The 24,350-nt window shown below is 38.1% G+C and overlaps 1 protein-coding gene across 1 annotated transcript in view; it reads right to left on the reverse strand.

Moving 5' to 3' along the window:
* Ets65A (DNA-binding protein D-ETS-3) overlaps window positions 1-24,350 on the reverse strand; it is a 185,345-nt gene that overhangs the window by 102,738 nt on the left and 58,257 nt on the right. The window contains exon 3 of the mRNA XM_071590294.1: window positions 12,601-12,672. Within this exon, the coding sequence (XP_071446395.1) occupies window positions 12,601-12,672 (72 nt within the window). The remainder of the gene's footprint in view (window positions 1-12,600; window positions 12,673-24,350) is intronic.

Below are 24,350 nucleotides of genomic sequence, written 5' to 3' on the forward strand. Positions count from 1 at the left end.
GTGAAGGGTATAATAATGAAAGTGGGGACGAGGGGGAGTGTGGAAATAGTGGTGAGTGTGTCGGGAGAGATTGGGAGAGCGAGATAAGGGAAAAAGTGGCGGGCGGGCGGCGCAGCGATGGGTGGCGACCGACCAAGGCGGCAAAGGCCGGAACCACCCAGGAAGACGCGGAGGAAGGCCGCGATTTGTCATTCGACATATGCAGCGCGGTCGGCCGGAGGAGAGGGGAATGTGGTGGCGTAGAGAGGGATGGCTTGGGGGAGGCAGAGGAGGGAGGGGAATTCACGAGAAAAGAGTCGTAGATGGATATGAAGGGAGGGCAGAAAATTGGGGAGTTGGCTACTGAGTGAGAAGGTAGGTTGGTTCGAAAAGAGTTGACTTCGAGAAAATTCACCGACATACTCTTATCTTAATGCTGGTTATTTATATGCTTGTATGTACAGTGTGTGCGTGTATATATATATATATATATATATATATATATATATATATATATATATATATATACACACACACACACACATATACAGGTATACACACACTATATACACCTTTGATTGGATTTTGTGATAGTTTAGTATAGTTAAATAATATAAATACCCTTTTATATGTAGGGACACACTCACACACACAGTAATCAACCCAAAGATCGGTTTAGTAGGTGATGGTAGAGATCATCCAGTACTAAGCCCTATACGGCGTGTGAAAATTCACACATCAGGGTAGGGGGGCCAGTTCCTGTCCCTGTGCCGGTTAGGGTTTCTCAGGAAGACCTGGTACCCGAAAAATCACTTTAGCTTGGGTGGAGCTGCAGAGTGCCTCACCCGGGAATCGAACCCGAGACGCTCCGGTCAGCAGTCCAACGCTCTACCCACTGAACTACCGCGACCCTTTTTAATGATGAAAATTAACCTGGCCGACATAAAATGTAATACCCTATTGCAATTTTAAGTACCAGTTGCCTGCTACGACGGGTGTTGACTGCAATGAATGAATTAGGTGGACGAAAATTTTTATTTAATGTTTTATTGAATGTCTAGAATTTTTAAATAATACAAATTTCACACGTGTAATGTCATTAATTCACTATTTTTACGCAAACATTTCTTAGACTCACACTTTGAAATCACTGGAAGCTGTGAGAAATGATTTTACGCATTTTTATTTCGCTCTAGTTTTAGAGCTCATATTGAAGAGCATATTTATAGGTAAACTAATTTGCGTTGGAATTTCTCAAAAGCTAGAATTTATGCAGATTTGGTGTTGTACGACTGATCAAAATAAATCTCCGTTGGGTTCGAAGGGGAAAAGTTAGGCACTACAATTCCCAACACAAGAAAAGCACCATCTAAGGCTGGGCTCTTTTGTCATTTTTCGTATTCCGAATTAAGGAAGAAGAAGAAGAATGAAGGCATGCAAAACATGGCAAGACGCTGGCTGTCACTTCAGGGTCACTCAAGCACCATTGGTGAAACTTGGGGTTAAAATTGGAATCCACATTTTTATTGGCATAAATTACCCTGCGGTATCAGAAATTTGCCATCTTTTATGTATAGGCAACGATAGTACAATTATTTTGGGACTGTTTGAAATAAATGATAACAAGCAATGATGTTTGTGACCTATCACTCACTACAAGATATTTTGTTACTTTACCAGCAAATTTTGTTTAAATATATACGTGAGCTTTGTTTTATGAATTTCTTTTTTACCTTCGGTGTGTTTCTACAATGATCCGTACTTTGCAAAAAGTATTTATTTGCAATTCGGAACAGAAATCACTTTAATATTATCGTATGAAAAAGATTTCCGAAATTGGTTAAAAAAATATTCATGCAAAAACCATACTTAGACTCCGAAAATGTTTTTCATGGTTGTAGCCGTAACAAATCCCGTAATGATAATGTTTACCCTGCAGAATATATACTCAGAATTTACTTAAAAGATAATAGTCTTGTGTCTTCTTTCATGTTAAAGAGTAGTTTACGCACAATTATGTTACGCTTAGTTCTAGATTGAGCAATTTCTACTCATAGAAGACCTGAAATTTTCTCCAGCATAATCCCTGGAATGCGACATACATTTTAATGAAATACGATGATTCTTTGAAATACTTTCGCACATAGTTTTACTCAATCGAATAATGGTGGCCGATTTAATAGATCGTGGTTCGGAGGGGCCGTTTCCCATTTAGATCGACATCTACAAACGTAAATGGGAACGCTCCTTGGTATTTCGTCGTGGACGATGTTGTATCGGGCATTTGTTGGCTTAAGCATTTATTGCCATTCCTTCTGATTTCTCGCTGTCTGAGAGACCTTAATAAACACGTCAGAATGGGTATGGGAAAAAATGAAGAAGTATAAAAGAGGAGAATTTGGAGAGAAAATGTAAATATAGGAGACATTAAGAATGAAATGACGTGAGCATGGAGGGAAAAATTAGTCCCTACCCCCATGGCTTACGCACGCTTAATCTGGCGAATATAAAATATTTGTGTCCCTTTGAAATAAGTAAAAAGGAGAGAGGCGTGAGGTGCGGTAAACCTCTAAAATGTCAACCCACGGCGGAAATAAAAAATGGATCTGATTTGGTGAAAGAACTTCGTTGCATGTGTTGCTCGTTCACCGGGATTTTTACTGCCTCGCTGGTGTAATGGTGGGATTGGGGTCAACTGTCTTCCCTCCTCCTCTAGTGAGTTGAAAGAAATATGTTTCTGCCCTCACAACTTCTTACCAGGGCTTAATAGCATGCCTTCGTTTCCTCGCTGGAGATTTCATTGACTAATTTGAATGGAGTGAACGAAGTGGAAGAATTTGACTTTCACATACTGGGACTCTAAAAATGGTCATGTCGACAAACCTCAAAATTACTCTATAGATTTACCTGTGAAATGAAAACTAATAATTATCCACAGTTTTGAGCTACTGTAGGAAGTTCTACGTTTTCTTTTTTTCTGCGGACGCTATAACTTTGAAACGTAGGAAAACTTTGCTGTATGCCCCATAGATGGGGAAAAGTTAACATAATTGTATTTGTGATTGCATCGTAAAAGTATTAAAAAATATATTTTCAGTACATCCCCTCCGTCTCCATTGTTAAGTATTCGTAGTGGCAGGAAAGTTGAAAGTTACCGCCCCAATTGACTGAGCGTTTTGTATTTTCTGTTTGTATTGGCAGTTAGATCAGCATAAATAAAGCTATGGATTTGTACAGGCCATTCAAATTTACCACGATAGGACTTTCAGAATATTTTTCATATTCAAATAAACTTGTAAACGAATTTAAAATCAACCTTGATGTATTGACATATATTTAACTTAAAATATCTATGACAATGGGCAATGAAAAATGTGCATAGATTCTAACATAATACAATGCCAAGATAAGTCGAGTTGAGTAATTTTCCGGTTTCTGTAAGTAGAAAAAGTTTTAAAGAAGTCATAAATTTGACATGACCTCGTATCCAAGAGTTTATCTGGCGCAGTTCATTATGAGGATGAATTTAGCTTCATGCGGATAGGTTGTATTATTTAAAGGCGAGCTGGTGAATACTTATAATGGTACAGTGACTGTTACGTCCGCCAAAATGTTGACGTACTGTGACCCGTTGATGAGGTGAAACATCATAAATCCCTATGCATTCTTCACAAAGAGTCATAATTGCGTCACGAGGCACACCTTCTATTGCGGTAACCTTTAACCAGGACGGTATATCTAAATTACCGACCGTGATAGTATGCCCTTTCAGGTATGATCACGAAATTGACGCCATTATGTTTTAGAGAGATGGGAGAAGTCCGAGGATGTTGAAAGTTTTAAGAATCATGTAAAAGAAAAAAAAAAGCTTTGAGAGTGGCAAAGAAGGACGCAGGGCCGTGAGGGATAATGAGGGAGGCGCGTAGCTAATGGTGGGGGAGGAGGGGGGGGGGGTAGAAGCGAGACGGAGTCAATGGTGGGGCGCGAGGTGAGATTGCTTCTTAGCGTGACGCAGTCACATTCGTTCGGGAGATATTTTTTTTTCATTCTGGTTTATTTGGCTTTAACTTGGGTCCTAGGCGGCTGTAGTGACAGCTCCAACCAGTGATTGCATTTGTATGCGTAAGTGCTTTATATTTGTCCTCCTTGCTTAACCTCCAACTATTCTACCCACATAACCCTTTCGTTCATCGCACCCTCGCTCCCTATTTCACAATCTGCGTCTTTCTTTCGGTTCATTTCTACTCTAATGGGCCAATAAAGAACACTTTGGGAGAGGAAATGAAGGAGGAAAGTAAAAATTTGATCGAGAGGTAATTTTTTCGGAAACTTTCCGAATTTAGTATCGTATCAAGATTTTGAAGCCCAAGAGGCACGCCAAGATTCATAAGTTTTTTCTACGGAAATTACGGAAAAGGATATTTATTCAGTTCTAACGAAAAATTCGTTGTTTTTTTTAACGTGAACTGATATTTTTTAATGCCAGAACATTACTATTCCTATGTTTTCTGCCTTACTTTCAGTTTTGCTCCTACAATACCTTGCAATTTCACAGATTAATTAAGCTTGGTATATTTTCACAAAAACTTTAGTGCTCAGCATAAATTTTACTTTTCAACATTTCACCTTAATTTGCAACATTTAAATTAGTACAACTTTATTACTTAATACAACCAAGTGCAAATTTCAGTAGTGTAATCAAGTTTTGTGAAAATTTACAAAGTTTTATTATTCAATGATCATGAATTTACACCAACTACAGCTCGAAACCATCAAATTCACCAAAAAATTAATTACCATGCAGAATTGATATTCCTGTAATAAATCGGGAATATTTAAACCGATATAACAAAAATATATTTTTTAAATATCAGGTTTCAGCCTGGGGCAAATTTAGTGTCACCCACTTTTTGTGTTTTTGAAATGGCAAACATATTTGTCTGACCATTAAAAAAGTTTTTCAAGCCAGTCAATCTAAAATAAATTCCCTTTTAATCCGATTATATAATTATTCTTTTGATTGAGCAAGTCTGTTTTGTAGTTTTGAAATTTTCATCGGTGATCATTGTATGACTTTTAAGGACGTCATCGTTCTCATATCCGTGTGACCCACTTTTCGATATCGATCAACTCTTATCAGAATTGAACAAATTTCTGAAGTGTTGTGATCAAAGCACGCAATCTCCTTTGATGAGAAGTTTTAATCATCGACTACCGATTAGCATCCGCTTTTTTGACAGTAAATAAAGATTTCAGGACATTGGACGTATTCATTCATTAGTGAACCCATTCATCAGTTATGCCATGTCGGCCTAAAAATTCTCAATGAGCACATACCGTATCATTGAAATTCACGATTCGTACAGGTATTACATTTAATTAAAAGTATCCGAGATCACGAAGAATGCTTTGAATCGACTATACCGACAGGATAGCTTTATTTAATTTTTGTGAATTTCATTTCAGTGAAACATTCTTTTTCTTGTGGTCATAACAGCCATTCAACGTGTTATTTATCAACTAGTCACTTAATACCGGTGGAATAACACAAACGCTAGGCCAAATAAACCTTGAACTGGTGTGGATGTTGGTTGGAATATAATCTCGGCCTCTTAGATATCTGATAAGAAGTAAAATATAATGACAGCGGCACACATACCATCAGAAACATCCAAGTACTCAAACTCTTTCTATTACTGTACGAAGAAGCTCAGATAGAAGTAGCTCACCTCCACCGAGGAATCCAAGGGGAAATTTTCAGCAGATTTATTATCATCTCGAAAGACTGTTCAGAAAATAGAAATTGGTCGTGAAATTGGGCGAAAGGAAAGAGACAGAGATGGTGGAATGTCGTTGTGAAAGGGTGAGGCAAGTGGTTTGTCAGGGGAAAAATATGTGTGATAAGGGATTAGGGTAGAAGGCTTTTCATTGTGTTCTGTGGAGAAAAATATTTGGGAAAATCAAACTACTACAGAGTGTCATTCATAACAGCCAGTAGCCATAAATGGTTGTAAGAGGAGGGAATTATAGAATAGGGAAGGAAATGAATGAGTTATACAGTTACTACTTTTATAATACTCTGAGGTAACCCTTTCAGAGCGAGAAACAGATAATATTTCATTCCGCTCAGAATCGTCAACGTAAGAATGTCCTAAGTAAGTATAAAAAAACACCTCGGCCCAAGGAAATAGAAATACGAAGTATATTATACTTTGTGTGTACTCGTAAGTACATTATACCTTATATTATAATCAAAGCAATTGAAATAATTAATAAATGAATAGAGGATACTGACACTCAGATTCACAGACAAAGATAATGCACAAAAAACATAATTCTAACCTAATAAAATACACATGAAGACAAGAAAAATAAAAAAAATATCACCACTTTAATGAAGATATAATCTCAGAGGGCAGGGAGTTGTAAAACTTGGAGGCCAAAATTATCGAAGAATTAAGATAAATATTGTTGCAAGTTTGGAGTACATGGAGAAAGCTGAAATCAGAATGGGTTAAAATATTTTGAAGGCATGAAGAAAATAATTAATTACAGAGTGTGATACGAAGAAGATGATGTAAGTGAACTGATGATTTTATTAAATACCTGTTGAGGATTTCAATGGTAACAAGAGGAAAGAAAAATGATAACATCACATAAGGGGAATAGGAACTTCAAGGAAATAATACGATAAAGTATTTTTGTGTTGGATTCATTTTTATTTTTCACTAGGCATCAATTTCTTAATATTTCCTCCAGATTTAATTATATATCTAGTCTATGCATATCATGATGTACTATTTTAATGCACTAGGAAGAGTCAAATAACTTTGTGTTTTCGCAAATTAGAATTTACACTGCACACTAATCTGAAATAATGCTACAGTCTAGCGAAAATAGTTGAGTGTAAAAATTCTATTCTGTGAAAACGCAATGTTATTTATCTCTTTCTTGTATATTTCAATAAAATTTCACAAAGTACCGGCCTCAACTATCTCTCAAATATAATATTTGTTTTGGGCGTCCAAATTAAACAATTAAATGATGATTAGTGACTTATGTTGACATTATTTAAAAAAAATATGTATAATGTAATAAAGATATTAAAAAAAACTGGACAGTGACGAAATGAAAGGTCTGGGAAAACTGTCGTAAGCAGGAAGACGAGAAAGGTCAAAGGAGCCGACATTATGATTTTGGTGGCTGCGTGTCATGCGCAGAAGTGTTCGTTCAGCGTTCGGAAGATAGAGGAAATCTCTTTGCCATAGCTGTAGTGCACTTGATCAAGGAAAAATAAAAGGATGCTCACCTTAGTACATTGAGGATGAACCTATAAATCATGTGCCACTGCTAAAAACTTCTGAAAATACCGCGGATTTTTCAGGAATATTATTTAATTATTGTTATTTTATCAAGTTGATCAGGAAGAATTATTTACTGAGAAACGCAAAAGGTTTCCACATCTCTAAATTTGGCTAAAATAATAAACATACGAAATAACTGTTTTAGTCTGTGTCAACAGAATGACGTTTCAGGAACTTAATGTAAGGGGTATGAAATACTACGAAGAATAACTATTTCTCCTTGGAATGATTTTTATCAACCGAGAGAAACAGCATTCAATTAGGAAAGTATGACCGTGACACAGGGAGAGTTATACTCTCATCATGTCTCATCATTTAAACATAGAAATATTGACGCAATAAATGAGAAAGCAAGGCGTTTTATGACTGTTCAATCAGGACTCTCATATTTCATATAATTACTCAATATATTACATTTTTCCAATGTTTTGGGCTGGAGAGGGAATTGAGTTATTGTGATTGATTACGAACGGCAAGTATTAGATATATTGATGAAAGTTACGAAAATCTTTTTCCAGAATTATTTTTTAATTTTAAATAAAATATATTGGCAATAGTCCAATATGAATCCAGTAATTAATATTCAATGATATCTTCCGCGCCACCAGATTGAATTAGTGAATCCTAATCGGAAAATTAAAACAAGTTATTTATTAGGCATTGGATAACTCGACAAAAGTTTAGCCTGAGTCCATTCGAATGATTACACATGAATGGGAAATAATAATGGACCACTAAAATAGAGTAAGGCCAATTTAATTGAGTCAATTATTCTAATATCTACCATGTATACACGTATATTGGGAATGACTTGGATTCCCCTTACATTTAGGCAGTTCTGTGTTCATTTCGGTACGCCGCGTGGTGGCACTCGAAGGATGATGGGAAAGAAACGCAATGCGCTGTTACCTAACTTCCAGTACAATAGAGACCCCGTGGAAAATTCCCTTCATAGCTCCTGCTTTCCATTGGGCACAACCTTTCCATAAGAAAATATTTGGATTTTGGTGTTTTCATAGATTAAACCTAAAGCTGAATTGATCTCTGCCAATATTTTTACTGATGAGCATAGGTAGAAATATTAAATTAACTACGGTATTTGACTAAAGTCCACATCCATTCTCATATGCTTTAAGAAGCTGGATCGTAATACCTTTTGCGATAACAGCAGATAACTCATTGATTAATGTTGTAGAAAATGAGCAAATAATGGTTTCCTTTTTAAAACCTTTTTGTATCTTTCTTCTTTAAATGACTCATTTATATTTTTGTTATACCCTTCCATATCCTCTCTGCCATTGTTAATAGTTACCTATTTTTATGTGGGGATTAGGTGGTTGTGTCGGACGGATGTAGGGTTGGGCCTAAGGAAAAGAAGAGTATTAGGAGAAGGGGCAATGGGTGAAGAAGGGACGAGGGATTGTGTGACTCGTTGGATTGGGAGGGAGAATTAAAAGGGCAAAAGGTCGCTTCTTCCACCCCAGAAAACTGGGGTTCTGATGAGCAAACAGAACGGGCAAATGGGAGTCTGGACCATGGTTCGAGGGGGAAGGAATAGGGGTGGGAAAGTATGCAGCATATTTGGGTAGGGGTGGGAAAGAGGCTGTGTTCGACCAGTTAGGAAGGTAGGATGATGGACGGAGACAACTATGTCAAAGGGAAGCAGGGTTGAAGGAATCGAGAACGAATAAGGTGGGCAGAGTGGAGGATTGATAGGCATCTCATAGATAATAGGAAGTTGAAAATGTTTGGTTGTAATGAGAAGCCGCTATTGCCAATTAATAAAATTAAGATAGTTCAAGGAATCCGTAAACAGTTTGGACAATAAAGCTTTATCAAATTAAAAACTTAGTAACAGATGAAATTATGAAAATCCTTAGAATCATTTTATAAATTGTATTCAATCTTGTGCTTAAAGTCGAGGAAGGAGAGCTAGTTGAAAAACTCTGACCCAGCCGGATCTCTATGAAAATCCTTGAATAACACTCCATTTGCCTGCAGTCTGCTGGTTTTTAAAAACATTTTCGTAATTTTCTCATTGATGAAGAAGACATAGTTACACGCAAGTATTTGAGGCGACCTTATAAGGAGTACATTTCAACAAAATTAACGAAAAGGTTATTGAAAGAACTTACGGCAATGAACTACAGAACTACCTGGTGCAGAGTCAGGTAGATTTTTTGTCAGGTAGCCCTTTTACGCGGTAATATTAGGATTTAAACTCATGATACGTTTAGGACTATTTATTAATAGAAGGAATCCATAAACTAACCAAAACATCAGTTTGAACATGCAAGACACAGAATTTTCCACACAAGATTGAACTATTAGAGCGTAAGAAAAGGAAGAGAAACGGAAGACGATGAGAGAAGGTGGAAGAATCGTAAGGTGGGAGGCGTAGAGAAGAAGAGTGAGAGAAAGAAGAGCAGATTCGATCGGAGATCAAACAGGAAAGAGTTCGGGGGAGAGAGACATCCACGGGTGTAGGTGACGGCGGTGTTGGGGGAAGGTTTCTGTAGGGGTTGGATTTGGGGGGGGGTTAAGTCTGAGGAGGGTAAAGGGGACGCGAGAATGGCATTAGGGTGTTTGGGAGTTAGTTCGGGGGAGGAACGGAGGAAATGTTTGGATTTGGATGAATGGATGGGTGGAAAATGAGAGCCAACACTCCGAATATATTATGTATGCCGAAGGAATACGTTTGAAAATTTGGCGTATAAGATATCCTGTGGGGGAGAGGATGAAGAAAGATCTGACGGTGAGAGTAATATTCGGGACGAGTAGCTTGTGGATGTGCTTTTTCGGAAGAATCTCGGAACAATTGGGAGGATTTAAAAACCATGATCATAACTAAAATACTTATTAGATTAATTACTTCGATTAATAAAAGATTTTATTGGCTACGGAAATTTTCTTAAAGAGGAAATTCTATTAGCGATCAGTGTTTTGATATCAACGTATTCTAGGACTCGTACTTCTTCTTGGTCACTTTAAATGAAAAAATATTTTAGAAGATAAGTTCGCCACTAATATCTCTGTGCAGTAAGAACAGCAGTAAAATATATATAAATGTATAAAAAGATAAGTATATATATATGTAATTAGCAATCGTATTATTCGTTTAAAATTTTGAAAAACTTCTATATTTGGGCTGTTACATTGGACGAGAGACTATGTGGCCGACTGTTATAGAATTCAGTATAATTTGAGTAAATAGCCCGAAAGTATGGCATTTTCAATAATAAATATTTTTCATGCCATATCCTCTCATTGGGAATCATCTCCACATTAAAAATCCTCACAGCAAATGTGTGTGAACCATTTTGGAATACGCAAAAATAATATACTATACTACGCCACCTAATGTCATATCTACTCCAATATATTCTGAATTTCAGCCCCTAGTCTATTCTTGGAGTGAAGTTTACCCTCCCGATATATTCAAGGTGTAATGTGTGTTCTTCCATTACTTACGGAGGTCACATTTTGTCATAAACTCAGGTATTGAATAACCTGCCGATTTAATGCCACTGGCACTATTCTAAAGAAAATATGTCCCTTACGGTTTACGCTTGGAATGCGATGGGCCGTTCCGTTTGATCCACATCAACAACGATAGTTGCGAGCAGTGAATAACTTGTTCCGAGAGTGAAAATCTCTTCCGTGATTCCCGATGCAGGTCCGGCGGCAGAGTGTCGAGAGGCAGCGGAGGGGGCGTCGTTAGAGTGTGGAGGGGGAGGGATGGGCGAGACAGTGGCTGGGGAGCTGGGGACAACCGATTGTGCAAACACGGGGCAATATGGGCGACAGACGGTCGCGGAGAGGAGGCGATGATTGAGCATGGTCCATTAGGAACGGCATTGGGGTTGGGGAAGGGTGTTGCGAGAAAGAGTGGAAGAGTGAATGTATATATGTATGTATGCGAGTGTATGAATATATATACTATATGTATTATATAAAAGGATATATATATAATATAAATGAGTATGCATATATGTGTATATACATTTGTATTTGCTTTTTGTATGAGTACGTAAATGTATGTATGTATGTGTGTGTGTATATATATATATATATATATATATATATATATATATATATATATATATATATATATTAATATGCATATATATATTAATATGCATATATATACACACAAATATATATATATATTATATATATTATTTTATATATTTATATTCAAATAAACTTTACCAATTTGACGTTTTGAAAAGTTGATGTGGTACAGAGTAAAAAAATACGTTTTACAGAAAAGGAGCACGCACAAAGGAAAATAAGACACTTTATATTTCGGTGGTATTAATCACAGTCTCATCAATGCTAGAGGAGAAACTATTACCTTTTACTCACTGTCCCTCAGTTTCACCCCACCTTACTTTTCTCACACTGGTGAAGGTAAATGTGACTACCGAAATATAAAAAGCGAGTCGTGTTTTGTGTGCATGAATTTATTTCTGTGTGTGCATATATATTTGTGGTTGTATATATATATATATATATATATATATATATATATATATATATATATATATATATATATATATATGTCTCCAATGGGTCCTTACGTCGTTAAATTAAAAGGCCTCCTTTGGGGATCCTCCCGCGCATGGCACATGGAAGCCGCCGGTCTTAATAGCTCCTTCACCACTTCTCTTCTTTTTGCATATATTATATATAAGAAATTAGGGCTAAGGAGAATTGTAATAAGAATTGTCTACCCCTTCAAAATTAAAGGAGCTAGAAATTCCAGTTGCCAACTTTGAGCGTTGTGGGATATGCGCCATGCGAGACGTGTCCATCAGTCCTCCCGTCAAGCATGATCTCGAACAGCATGTTGATGACAACCTAAGTGAAAGTATCTATTCGTAATTTTTAAAATGTGTTATCTGAAAATATCGGGCTCATAGTCATCTATCTCATCTTCTTGAGCCCAAGCCGCCGTTGACAAATTAGACTAACCTGGAGAAGGTTTTATCCAGTGGAGTTATGAAATCAATCTTTCAAAATTGCGAAACGCCCGATTTCAAACGTTACTTACGTTTGTTGAGGTTACGAATAAAACTGATATCTCAAGTGTAACTGAGTAAGTAGGCTATTTTTTAAATATCCATTTGAATTTTTTTATATTTGAAAAATGTAATTTCCAAAATATGATTTTCAAATGTTGAAATCCCCATCACGGTGATATTTTAGAATTTGATAGCGTCATAAATTTTATAAATTGAGTAAATTAGCTCACCAGGTTGTCGGAGGTGACTGTGAGGGTCCAGCGACGTCTTGGACATCCCTCCAAGTGTGTTGGTGGCATAACCTATTCGGAAAGATAAGGAGAGAAACTAAATATATTGTAATCTGGTAGAAAAATATAAATTTTCTCTAAATTAATTTAACACATTGATATGAGATTTATGTTGAATTACCTTGTTTTTTTAACATTTTAAAATTAATAATATTTTTTATTGGAAATATTTAAAAATCATCAAATTTTAACACACCAATGCCAAAAATTTGCCTTTATTGGTTTTATTGATTATAATTTGTTTCCATATGCCGTCATTTATCCCAAGTAGCAATACACATATGACTAATCTATAGCATAGAAAAACACAATAAGAATTTTTTGTTGAAATTAAATCAAGTACAAACATCCAGGAGGATGGAGAAAATTATAAGACCTTACTTCATTATCTTGGTTAGAGAAGAATCCACGTGGATTGAATATTTCACTCAACGTAAGAAGAGATAGAGAGAGCGCTCTCGCTCTCTTGAACAATTGAACACTTCCCGTTCCAAAATGAAGATTCGAGGATCCCCTGAAAAGGTTAGCCAGGAAGACGTCACGATCACCTCTTCTTAAGCGTATAATGGAGGAGTCTTGGCGCCTCTTTCAAGCAATTTAAGTCGTACTCTCTCTCTTTTCCCCCTCTTAGCAAGAAGTGACGTGTGTAGAACCAAATTTCAAAAGAGATTACTTTTTTTTTTAAGTTGAAGTGAACCGCTGCATTCCCTCTCTCGCACCCATCATTCCCTTCCAATTCCTTCTGAAGCCAGACTTCATCGGAGAAGTGACCCGAGATTACTTGAGGGACAGGGAGGGGAGGTCGGGTGGGAGCGTGGGGAGAATTTAGGGAAGAGGGAAGGAGATCCGTGGAAAGGGCCAAGGGGGTGAATGAAATTCTCTTTGGATTCTGATCACGCGCGGGTCCCGCCCTCCTCCTGTCGCTCCGTCCAAATCTTCCCGCTTCTCCCCGTTCCTTTCTTCCCCTCCTGTGCTTTGCCTTTGGGTACCCTTTGCACTCTTCGTCGAGCGATATGTCCTCATCTCTCTTGAACATATTGGCACGATTATCCCCCAGCTTAAAGAAAATTGAGGAGGCTGATCTGTAAATTAGTATCATGTTCTACCAATGAGCAAAATATATTTGATCGTTTACATGGCAAAACATCCAAAATCAGCAACATAGAAGAGCTTGTACGAAAAGCGATATAACCCCGGATAATCTACCTAAGAATTTTTACAAAGAAAAGGGATCAACGTTAAGGTAATGTCTTGATAGTATTGTGTCAATAATATTATCTTGACTATCATTCCCTCTCCAAAAAGCCGACAATTTCATTTTGGATGCAACCAGTAAATTCTATTTTAATTACAAGAAATTAGCTGGCTAGATTTTCTAACAGTAGATGATACGGCTGCAATAGAGGAATCAACTTGAACCGTTAAGTCTCTGAACGAAATGTCAATGCTCCCTATTCTACATAAGTTATCATAGAAATTTGATTAAGTTCTTAGTTTTCATTCTTTGAATATTAGTTACTCAATGAGAAATAATTTTTTGGAGCTTCCAAAGATGACGCTAGTGACTACAATCTTTTCCGATAGACCACTTACATTATAATCCTATCAAATTATCTGGTAATTGTCCATTTTTTCATAAAATACCTAACCTTAAATTATATTTATCTGTCATTGGTAAAAATGTGAGCACCATGCTATCATTTATTTAATCCTCTACTAAAATAAGTAGAGTATACTCAAGTTTAGTACTTAGTTTGCTTGATTTAAATATAACTGATTTGAAGGAACGTGAACGTTGGGACAGCATTAATACAAGTTCCATAAATGTCTTCTTGTCTAATGGATATCTCTCCATCTTGTCCAAACGGCTAGGATGCATTTACTACTGTAATAATTAAATTTTATTGACGAATCTTTTTAGCGTTAAGATTTTAAGGAACAACGTGTATGGAAGGAAATAAGAAAAGCATTTAACAGCTAAGGGTGTCAGCTGAAAGAGCTTTGATTACGTAAAAAGAGGATATAGTGGAGGAACAGGTCAATTAGTCTTTGGATAAAAATATAATTAATGAAAGAATTTGAGTTTTACTTTCAAGCGAAAGTGTACAACATATCGTCAAGTATGAGGTCGTTATTATTCCCGTTGCACTCTAATGATATAAATATTATACTGTCGCTAACCCTTCGCTCCATCGTCTGCAAAGTTGGATAAGAAAAATGAGAGACCAAGGGATGATGTCAGTCATTGGCAAAGGGGGATGGGGATGGTGAGCTTTCGTAAGGTATGGATGGTTTCCAAAAATGGACATCCAGGGTTGGGTGGGAGGTCCCTTTGGGTTAAGGGGAAGCCCAAGGTGCTGAAGATCGGAAACATGTGACTGCCGGGAATCGGTATCTCGTGCTCCCACGCCCGTACACAAACTCCCCCAGCACGTATGGAGCCGGGATGCGACTTCCCCCACCCGCCACCCCCGAATCCCTCACGTAGCACGGTTAAAGTACATCCGACACCCTCCCCCCAAACTCTCTCTCTTTCTCTATCAATCTCTCTACACTCCCACCCCAGGACCATCCACCTTCGACTTCACCCTCCATCCCCATGCGCACAAAGAAATCTCCGTCTTTCCTTCCCTCCCGCTCCCTCGATGGTGTGAGCGAGTAAGCACCCTCTCCCTTCACTCAATACGCCCAGGAAAGGAATCTCGTGTTCAGAGGTCGCTCGGATGAGCAAGCTAAACAGTGACTGGGGAGGAGGGCGGGTTCCCTCTCCTCCTCCTACCCTATTGGAACACTGAAGGCGGTATGTTGTGATGGGTTGGGGGAGTTGGTTGATGGGGCGAAAGGGAGGCGGGTTTATTGAGAAGAGGCTAGGGTAGGGCGCAGGGTCATAGGGGGTGGGAGAGGTACAGAGAGCGTGGTGACAGAACTTCGAGCATAGGTCTAAGGGTAGAAAATGGGAAGTTTGTCGCGTTCTCCATTCTCCAAGTGAGTTGGAATAAAATGCTCATTCGCTTCTTTACTCACTTAGTTTTCTGGGAGGTGTACGGACCGTCGTTCAAAAACTTCATCCTCTTTCGTTGAAAGATAAATAGACCCCAAACAGAAACTTGCTCTTTCCTTTTCTACATTAGCTATTATGCGCAGTGTGGATTAAACCGGAGATTTTGATGTCTGAAAGGTAAAGACTATATAATGCGTGGAATCTGTAATAATTAAACTTTGAGTTTGATATACTCTGAGCGGAAATGGTTTCAAATTGCTTGGTTGTGTTCAGAAAAATTTAACATTTAAAAATTCACTCATATATATATATATATATATATATATATATATATATATATATATATATATATATATATATATATATATATATATATATATATATATATATATATATATATATAAGTGGATCGCGGTAGTTATAAATAACGTGAAAACTATTAATATCGGTAATAAAGCGTTGGAAAGGAAAACAATAGGTCAAATTCGATAGTAGAAAGATTTCCAAAAAATAAGATGGTATATTAGAAGGAACCTTTTTTGCAGCTTCCCCAAATGACGATGGACTAGTTTGACATACGATAGGAAATACCGGCGAAGATCAATGGTAGAGCTACTTCAGCTATGATTGAAACTTTATTCCTATACCGACAAAAAGCTGTCGCGTTATAATGGACACTTAGTTAACGGGTTGAGCATTAGATAGTCGGTAAGCAGAATGGATAATAGAAGCTTTATGCATGAGAGAGTTCAATGATTGCCTGCATAATTAATGTCAAGGAAAGCATACTATTCCTCTTTGGCTCCACATTGAGACGAATTTTCGACTGCATCGGTGAAAAAGACCACCAAACTTGCACCGTTAAAAACCTGTGTCCAAAAGGTAGAAATATTAAAAGAGGCCTTGAAAAGGTTAGCATAAAGTGCTTAAAAAAGACATAGCTACTATGGAGGGAACAAAAACAATGGGAAAGAATTTGAAGAAAACGTTGCAACGCTCCAAGTAAAATTGGGATGAAGCCAAGAAGAAGAGGAATCCTAGATGGGAATGCTACTGTTCCAGTTTCACCATTGAATTTTTTACGTTACAACGGACTTATACAGAATTGTGTGTGCGTGCAGATTTTCAATTATACTCGTAATTGTTCAAGAGAACCGTATTACGTGTATCTCTAGAATACTATAGTAATTAATGATTTTCACGAAATTTAACTATAGCAGGACACGCTAAAGTAAAATTAGAACATTATATATTTAATACCCGTGCTTGAGAGTTCGGGATAAATTATTTGGATCAATTTCAAAATGAACTTGGAGTACTCGGATGAACTAGACTAACTCCAGTAACTTGAGTAATAATTTTTTAGGGTAGAACACTACCCTTTCGATCCTTGTCTACGACTCACTATGGGAAAGGCAGCATGATCAATAGAGTCTCCAAGAGTCTTTGGGTCTAGTAAGAAAGTTATACACAATGGAATTTCCTTGGCATCCTAGCAGTTTACTTACGTTCGGAAGAAAATTAAAATAAGAAGAGGATAGGATCGGGGAAGGGTATCTAGGTCTGAGTCACCGCGATGGAAAGGGAGGAGATTGAGGGAGGGGGAGGAGGAGGAGGATAGGGGAGACTTCCATTATGAAAATGTTTTCGCATGTCCACAAGTGGCCTCTATCGCCCGCCGGGGGAAGTTTAAGTCTCCGGGCTCTCCATCCATCGTGTTTGCCGTCGTGACTCGGGTGGTGTGACAGGAATGGCTTGCGGAAGGAAGGAACGGGAGACGGGAAGAGAGAAGGGAAGCGGATGGGCGGGAGGGAGGCACAGGAAGGAAGGAAGGAAGGAACTGTAGGAGTAACGGGAAAGGCGTCGAGAATTTAAAAAATGGGATGAAGGCTCTGGGAGTGAGGGGGATCCAGGAGTGGGAGACGGGGAGAGAAGGGCCCGGAGAGAGAGTGTCAACTGTAATGGAAGGGAGTGTTTAAAGAGCGGGTTTGGGCATGAGAGGGGAGGAGGAGGGAGGGAGAGAGAGAGACACGGTCCTGGTCGGGGTTGAATAGGGGAGGGGACGTCGTGGTAAAAGATCAAGGGCGAAGGGTTTGACCGAAAGAAAAGGTAGCTGAGAGGTGAAAAGAATGAGGTTATCCTGGCATCAATCTTTTCGGTCGACCATACCATGCTTTCTCCAATAAGAGTGCATACTGGCAACGTTTTGCAAGCCTTAAATTTGTATAAGCATGAGGTTTTTTATCACCTACTACTCCAATGCGACGCGAATGTAGAGGACTCGACTACTATTTACACTTCGAAATCGTGTTCACTTGGCAATGCGGATTTTAATTAAAAATTCAACCTATCAGGCAGCTAAATTCCACATTGGGATATAAAATACACAACTCCATTGGCCAGGGCACTGAGGTGTCTATTATAACTGCCACGAATGCTATTTTAACCACAGGCGTGGAAAATTACGGTAACTTATACTTTAGGCGAAATGTTTGACTGATATTTCATAAAAAAATGTCTCGCAAGTACTGATTCTATGGACATATTTGTTATATTTAGTCTCACGCCGACGATAATGGCTAGAACTATCGAAAATTCTAAAAAAAGGGAATACCCGTTGATTTTTTTAAATTATTGGTTACATGCCTATTTTTGTTAATGCGTTTTGTGTGGTATCCCCTTAAATATGTACATATATGCGTGCTTATTTATGTATTTTACGTGAGTGTGTGTGAGTGCATTTGAGTTAAAAATGTCGTTGATGTATGGTCTCACGTATGAGCCGCCTGCCTGATGAGCCATTGTTTTCAGGTGTACTTCAAGGTGTAAGTCTTTTGGAAAATTCAAACGTATGTTGAAGGGCGTTCACCTCTCATTTTCAGGAGGGAAGTATAAGGTTATAAGTCCACCTCTACTCCGAAAGAAACCATGCTCGGCATTCTCCAGACTCTTGAGGAAATGATGGTTTATCCTCGGAAACATCACCTGGAAATACGGTTGGGAAACAATATCCGCTAAGAATATCTCCACGCCTTGGGAGCGGGTCGCGTTATTTCCTGAGGAGATGAAAAACGGGCAAAATCGAGAGGACTTTACTACCTAGAGGGGAGAGTTGGGAGAATAAGCAAAATCGAATGAATGCCGGTTTCTTTTATCTCCATAAATGAGTTCGTATTGGACCAATTTCCGAGTGTTTTCGGTGCCACATTAACGTCAGGGTGTATCAATATAGCGCTCTTCTTTACAGCTCTTGTCGCATATGAAAAAAAATCGCTATTGATAAAAATGCCGTCTATTTTGATAGTTTTAACGAGACAATATTTTTGAACCCCATTTTCACGCTTCTAGATTTACCGTTTTATCCTTAAAGTTGATTTAAGAAATATAGTTGTTTAATCATAGTTTCAGGCTTTGAGACAAATGTTATAAAGGGCGCTAAAATAAGTACACATGCTTTTAAGTTCATTTAAAACGGTGCCATTTTTACAAATGCATATATTATTTCATTTGCAATCTTACTATTCGTTCAAATTTCAATATTTACGTTTAAAATTGAACGCAGGGTGGTTTTGATATTAATTTAATGCTTATTTCTATCATTGGAGGCAATAAAATGAGAAAATATTATAAGAATCGCTTAATATGCAAATTTTTGTTAACCTTTTCACTGAAATATGTTACCTTCATGAAAGATAAGCCATTCGTAGAATACGCACCCTCCAAACGACATTTGTAAATATAAAAAAAATTCGGTCCACCAAATTTCTGTAATTTTTTCCTTTATAATGCGATGAAGGGTACCTATCGTACGAAATGATAATTTTCAATTTCCATATGTTTATTAGAGTAACGAATAGAGATACTCTCAAGAGTAATGCCAAAGGCAAAGCACCCAACTGGCAAATCTGATTGATAATTTTGGCGCAAATTGGCATTTGTCGGTGGAGATAATCATGGTAGCATGATTGATGAACACTATGATCTATAATTATTGAAGTTAGTGAGAAGAGGAAAGGAATGGTGAATAGCAACTCCACCACATCTCTTGTAATCGAGGAAACATTTATAACACTCTCACTTAAACAGAAGCTTACCACTGCAAGTATAAAAAGACAATCATTTGACACATTTTATAATATTTCAAATTGTGTTCTAAAGCACGAATGATCAAAATAGAACTCTTCGAATTTCCCTGTGCCACGGGAATTATGAGAAAGAAACTAGCATTCTAATTAGACTGCGAGGGAAGGCATTCCCTTTTCAATAAACTCTCACACTAAGAGGAGTTGTAATGGCACGTCGAAAATAGCCAGAGGATCAGAATAAGGATAAAGGGCACATGAGATATTGTAACACCAGACGGTGACATTTGTTGGGAGGGACTGGAGAGTAAGCCTGAGTTGGTTCAACTCGAATGGGACGAATGAGAAATAAAATACTGAAGAGACTCATTGGAAAAAGAGGGAAAAAAGTGAAATACAATCTGGAGTGGAGATTTAATTGAGCCCTAAAGCTCAGAACCCCACCAAGATGACGGCCGTCTGCCGAGGATATGTTCTTGCATGCGTTAAGTCTGAGATGCGGTGTATGCGCACGTGGAGTATTTGCGATCTCTCCGAGAAGTCCCCCAGGATGGAATTAATTTTGGAAGGGACGTCGTGCACAAGGAAACGAAAAAGAAAGGAGAGAGGGAGAGAAGATCGAAGCACTGCACGCGTGGTCGTGCGAGTGACTTGAGGAGATGAATTGTCGGGAAAAGGAACCCTTCCTCCTCGCCATTTTACCCTCCGTTACATCACTCCCTCCCTCTCAATTCACGACTCTACCCACACAACTTTTTCAGCGCTCCCTTCACCACCCCTGCGTCTCCTCTTCAGTCCTTTTTAGGTGCTCCACACCCCCTCACCCCCCTTTTCGCGCTCTGAGAGATTTTCGATGCTTTCAAGAGTTAAAAAGTCATTTCCACCAAAAGAGTAAGTGCAGGTAATGCATTTCAGATTGCCTGCGAAACAAGGGGTTAATTTCAGGCTCGCAGCTCGTCAGCTAGTTAGCCGCTGTCGTAATACGTCGGGCGAATGAAGGGAAAAAAAACGAATAGCGCTCAAAACTCGGGTGAAATGTCTCCCCCTTTCGTCATGTTTTTATTTTTTACTCCAATGACGAAGGACGTAAATTATGCTTGAGTGTATTGTTGAATGAAGTTCCTTTAATTTCGTCGAAATCCAGGAGTGCAAACTTTTTCGAGACGCCTTTCAGTCTTTAATGGTTTTCTGCGTTACGGAACCCATGGTTAGGAGAGATTTTTGCATTGTTGCAGAGAGCTGTGTAGAATAAATGTGATAATGCTGTTCGATGTAGGTTTTCATTCAGTTTTATTTCCTTATAATTGCTCTAACTGTTTAAGGAATATGAACTTAAGTAAAAAATATTGTAACCGCAGTGAAAATTATGCTCTACAATTAAATATGTTATACTCTTAAAAGTAGTACAGTTCTTGTAGGTAATGCAGTCGATGACAAACTTTGAAAAATCTGCTTGTATTAATTATTAGATAGTAAGGCGTTACAAATATGCACATTTACGCTCATTTAGAGTTACTTTTTTAACGTACGAGATTGAATTTCGTTAAGCAAAAGTTAAAGTCGCTTAAAAATCATCACTTGGTATATTTAATGTCAATTAAATTTCATCTGGAATTCATTTATCGTTTTTTAATACACATTTCTATTCTCTAACTATTATTTCCCGTCTACACTTCAAAATTTAATCATATTCTGGTGTCATATATTCCCGTATAGTGTATTTTACCACTGAGAAATACAAAGGAGATCACAAATTTGATTTTTGTTTGATATTTAATAATTCTAAAGTTGAAAAAAATTCTAATATTTGGATCATACCGCTAAAATATTAGCAAAATATTGAAGGGTAAAAATTGTGTACCCCAAGATGAGAAATACATGAATGATAGTTAAGTATATAACTGAGAATTCAGCGTTTGCAACCTGGAAAATCAGAAGAGTCAAAATCTTTCGATATGTCCAATAAAAGCAACTATACATTCGTCATTGTAATCGCTATGGTAAGATGGTTTTTAGAATAAATATGTCAATTAAAATAGCTGATTGTTACTGAAATTAGCATATATTAATAACGTTTTGTATCAGAGTGCCCATGTACCATCCCATGGAAATTTGGAAAAATTAATGCATCTTAAAATAAATTCATTAATGCGATTCGGTAATTTTCAACGTTTTAAATAAGTTTGTTGAGAAATAATGGCCTCTAAATAGGCCTAAAAGTATCTCTAAACAGGCCTCGGAGTAATATGAAAGAACGGCACCTGTTTTTTTCACTAATACCGAAATGCTTCCACATTCATCGGGTAAATTATTTGGAGACGAAGTTATTTTATGAAGTGATTTAATGTAAATTCAGCTAAATTCACATCAGAGAATTTTAACATTTAAATTAGTGAAAATATGTGTGACGAGTAGGCATATTTGAGAGAATTCTTACACCTCAGTGAAACAATTTTTTAAATTAATCATCTGCCAATTATATACTGTTCAATAATACTTTGTTTTAATATAAAAAAATATGAGTTTGGCTTGTTGAATTCCGCTGTTTACTCTACCTTGCGGCCATTTTCATTTCCAGCTCGTGCAGGCGTCGAAATAGGCAAACGGGAAATATGAATAGATAAATGCCAAAGAATGTAGCTAAGTCATTGGCGATGGGTTGGGTTTATGTGAGGAAATGCCAGATCGAGCTTAGGCATGGGATATGGAGGAGGAGGTCGTCGAAGGAAGGAGTTTTGAGAACCGCAAAAGTAGCAGCGAGAGAATGTGGGAAGGAACTCCGGCATGCATTCTCGCCCCCTTCGAAATAGCTCTTGGTAGCAGCAGAGGATATGCATAATACGAGAGACGTCGGAAGGAAGCAGATATCGGGATGGGAAACATCGATTTATGTGGATGTAGTGGATATTGTCAGTGATGTCCATTATTTTGATTAAAGATGATATTTTTTATTAAGAACTGATGAAAAAACTTATGCGTGAATTACAGTTTATGAGAATTTTCGCGTCCACCAGTAACTAAAATCACCCAGATAGCACAAGGGCAATCTTTTGGAATGCCTATTAGTTTTAATAATTACTGTTACACTCCTTTCTTTTCCGATTAATTGTTGAAATCGAATTTTTTTTCATATCTCTCATTCCCGGTGTGTGGGAATGATTTTTTGGTAGGTGGGAAAGAAGGCGGTGGAGACCGCGGCCGCTTCGTTAAGCCGTTGCGAAAGGCGAGGGAGAGAAAGGATTCGCGGTAGGCCACGTTGATGCTCTACACAGATGGCCACGTTTCCTCCGCTACCAAAACCCATCTTTCCCCGTCACTCCCCCCTCTCTCTATTATTCAAACCTAACCTCATACTTGCGTCATTTTTCTCTCGTTGCCTTTCTCTCTCTCTCTCACTTTTCCTCTCCACGAATTCTACTTCACCCGTTTATCTGCTCCTCCCTCCCATGAGAAGTCACCTTCCCCTATTCCTTCGTCACAATATGAATATCAAAAGAAGGATGGAATAGTAGAAAATTGAGGGAAAGGAAGAAACCCAAATCGAGAGTGTGCAGGGATTGTGGTCGCTGCCTCTTCTCTCCTCCGCCCTCTCGAGTTCTCTCTCCCTCTCTCCTTCATGCAACCACTATTCACCCTGTCGCCCACGAAAAATGGACTCCCTTATTTCTCATTCTTTGGAGTTGACGGCGACTGCCACCACCTTCACATTTTCTCACTCGAACCCCGATGCAAGAAAGGAGTGTGAAGGAGATCGAAGAAAAGAGAGGTGGCGAAAGAAAGACGACAACTTATCCGCCTTTCTTAAGCGAGCGATTTCGATAAGTCATGGTGGGGAAAAAGAGAGATGGTTTGTGGTTTCTGGAGGTGACGAAACGAAATACTTTTCATGGGGGAAGAGGGAGGAGGTAATTCGTATTGAAAATGGGATGCACGAAGTTGAGAGGGAAATGGCTCGTGGTGACATGTGAATCAAGAATGAAGAGAAAGTGGCTGTTGGTATTGAGGAATCGTTACCGAGGCAACGAAATGAAATTTAGCTTTCTAAAAAAATGCTACAGGATGAGCTGAGGTTGATCAAAGCTGTTAAATACCCTTTTTTAGCTTATTTAAACCAAATGGTGCAAGTGAAATGAAAAGAAACAATGACTGGTATTTCATCCAGTGAAATCCGAACTGGAAAGGGTGAAAAGAGTAGGGGAGGTCTTGCCGCCGATGACATCGGGGCAACTAAAGGCGTTCCTAGGACTCGCGGTCTATCATGGGCGATTTATTCCTGAAGTTAGTAGATAACAGAATCCCTTCACGCATGACTTTGGAGAAATGTTCCGTGCCTGTGAGAAACTTGGTAGATATATACGTCCGAGAGACAGGAGCCAGTTCTGACGAAAATAACCCGTATTGCAGTCTACTGTTTATGCCAGAGAATTTATCTGAACGACTGATGCAAGCCAAGTCGCTTTAGGTTACGTCCTTTCTCAAGATTTAATCGCAGAAGGTGTACGCCAGCAAGACGCTGAACAGAGAAGGAAAAAAATACTCACCCACAGAAAAGGAGTTACTAGCTATTGTTTAGCTGTCGCCATACTTCCATCCCTGACTCTACGGAA

Source organism: Hetaerina americana, unplaced genomic scaffold (assembly GCF_022747635.1).
Source record: "Hetaerina americana unplaced genomic scaffold, ioHetAmer1.1.p SCAF_4, whole genome shotgun sequence".
NCBI classification, from domain to species: Eukaryota; Metazoa; Arthropoda; class Insecta; order Odonata; family Calopterygidae; genus Hetaerina; species Hetaerina americana.